This window comes from Sinocyclocheilus anshuiensis, unplaced genomic scaffold (genome assembly GCF_001515605.1).
Source record: "Sinocyclocheilus anshuiensis isolate Anshui unplaced genomic scaffold, SAMN03320099.WGS_v1.1 scaffold122, whole genome shotgun sequence".
Lineage (NCBI taxonomy): Eukaryota > Metazoa > Chordata > Actinopteri > Cypriniformes > Cyprinidae > Sinocyclocheilus > Sinocyclocheilus anshuiensis.
The window spans coordinates 863806-866046 of record NW_015544153.1 but is presented as its reverse complement, the minus strand read 5'-3'; the positions used below and the strand labels follow the sequence as shown (position 1 = coordinate 866046).

The 2241-nt window shown below is 36.5% G+C and overlaps 1 protein-coding gene across 1 annotated transcript in view; it reads left to right on the top strand.

The window, feature by feature from the left end:
- Positions 1 to 1261: 1261 nt before the first annotated feature.
- Positions 1262 to 2241, top strand: part of LOC107695273 (glutaminase kidney isoform, mitochondrial-like) — a 10877-nt gene continuing 9897 nt past the window's right edge. The window contains exons 1-2 of the mRNA XM_016495106.1: positions 1262 to 1613; positions 1768 to 1855. Of these exons, the coding sequence (XP_016350592.1) occupies positions 1420 to 1613; positions 1768 to 1855 (282 nt within the window). The 5' untranslated portion in view covers positions 1262 to 1419. The remainder of the gene's footprint in view (positions 1614 to 1767; positions 1856 to 2241) is intronic.

The following is a 2241-nucleotide window of genomic DNA, read 5'->3' as shown; positions in this document are numbered from 1 at the left end:
AGCAGGTTTGGCAAGCTAACAAGTGACCAAACCATCAAAAACCCAACCTGAAACCAGCCTGAAGTTCAAAAAACTGCCTTAGTTTTACACAAACAAACTAGCTGCCAAGTAATTTTGATGTATTTCTCTTTTTGCAGAATTTGCTGCATGGAGACATAACCTGAGGAGGCCAGAGAAACTGGAATGGTGCATTTTCTTACTTCTATACAAATGACCCCGAAAACTCCCACAATCCTCCTCTGCTCTTTAGTGTCTTTAGGCATAAAGTCTGTATCCTCAAAGACTTATTGAGAAATACTGATACTTCCACCTGCAAACCGCAAAGCCTGCTGGGATTTCCACTGAGGTTTTTTGGTTAGTACCAGTTTAGAAGTTCAAACTCAGTTGAAAAGAGAATATATTTTGTAAACACGTAAAGTCTAAAACAGTCATACTGTAGATAGACAGACAGATAGATAGATAGATAGATAGATAGATTTACTTAAAGCCTTTATGTATAATGCATTATAAAAGTAGTTTTAATGCATTGTACATTAATTCACCTTATAATGCATTGTACAATCTCATGTTTATTACAGTTCTAAGAAATATTAGTATTGTAATTTTACAGTTGCTTTGTAAACTAAAATTGTGATTATAATTATACTTATATTTTTATTTTGTTTTATTTTTACATAGTACAGTTTCACAAAATTTCTGTTGTTTCATTATTATTTAAATTTTGTACCGTTGTTCTGTAAATACTCTATTTTTATTTTATGGTGAAATATTACAACAGTAACATTTCAAATTTTGTTGAATTTTTTTTTATGTAGTAATAATAATAAATATAATAAAATAAATCCTTATATATATATATATATATATATATACTATTTTATTAACTGGTAACTGAATGTGAATCAATCAGTTAATAATTCGTAAATTTTCCCCACTGGTCATAAATGGTTGCATTATGTTCATGTGGTTTATGTGAATAAGAACAGTCTGCATTTTCATTTACTTTTAACTCTTTTACCCTTCAAGTTCAAAAGTACATGTTGGTCACAAATTTTACTGGTAATGTTTAAGCAGCAAAATGCCCAGGCTCAGTAAGTCTGCTCTACGTTGCATAGTTAGTTTCTACTATTGACATATACATATACGTCTGTTCTGGGCTCCACCAATAATCCATCTCCTTTTTTTCTCCCACCGCCACGCCCCTAACACCCGCCAGGGTGCGTGCCCTCACCTGCCTATGATTCCTCGGTTACCGGCTAAATTTGTCAACAGAAGTCACTCCCATGCCTCGTGGGACGATCAGGCAATCTGAATCCACTAGGAAGGAATTCATAAGCAGAAGACACGCGCTGTTTATTCAGACTGTTTTAGAGCTCTTAAAGGTCGCTGGTTTTGAAGTACAAACCTTCTGGATTGATTATGCATTCTGTTAAAACCCTACGGGCGTCCAGAGCTGGCATTCTGCTCATTAGAAACGCTAGAAACTGGGAGAGAGTTGCGGGAAATTTGGACAGAAGACGCTCACCTGCTCGGCCGTTGCACACGAGCGCAACTCCAGGCCAGCATCCGCGCCATCAGCACCTGATCACAGAGACGGACGCCGGGGCGTACAGGTAAATCCTCAGAGAGGCGTTACCTGCTGGCTCTGTTGCCATAGAGATAATATAACGCATTTAAAAAATTGGTTTTAGAGGGGTTAATATCTTTATACAATCAATTGTTTTTGGGTAAAACGTTGTTTTCTGTATTGTTTTGTGTTTTGAACAGTAAGAAGATGGTTTCTGGGTTGGAGGACATGTTGTTCTACACTATCACCCAGGGAGAAGAGAAAATCTCAGTGGGACGTTTCCTGGCTGTGAGTTGCACTAATAGTCTCAGAGTGCTGATGACATTGTGCATGTGTGTGTGATTGGTCAGCATGTAGTGTAGTGACTATTTGTCCGAGGGAAAGGGAATAAAATACATGCTATAAACATCATGTACCCACATGCTTTCCATTTAGTATCATTAAAATAAGACACCATTATTCTTATATAATGGTACTATAAATAGACTTCATTTTTGGGCCAAGTGGCTAGCTCCATTAAAGAACCTAATAAATATACCTATTCCTAAACATGTGGATCCATATTTGGATGTTTGAGTTTATATTACAGGGAGGAATACATAAAATTATGGACTGTTTTAATCAGGGTAACACATTAATCTCTGTATTTCCAGGCATAGTATACTGCACCTTCT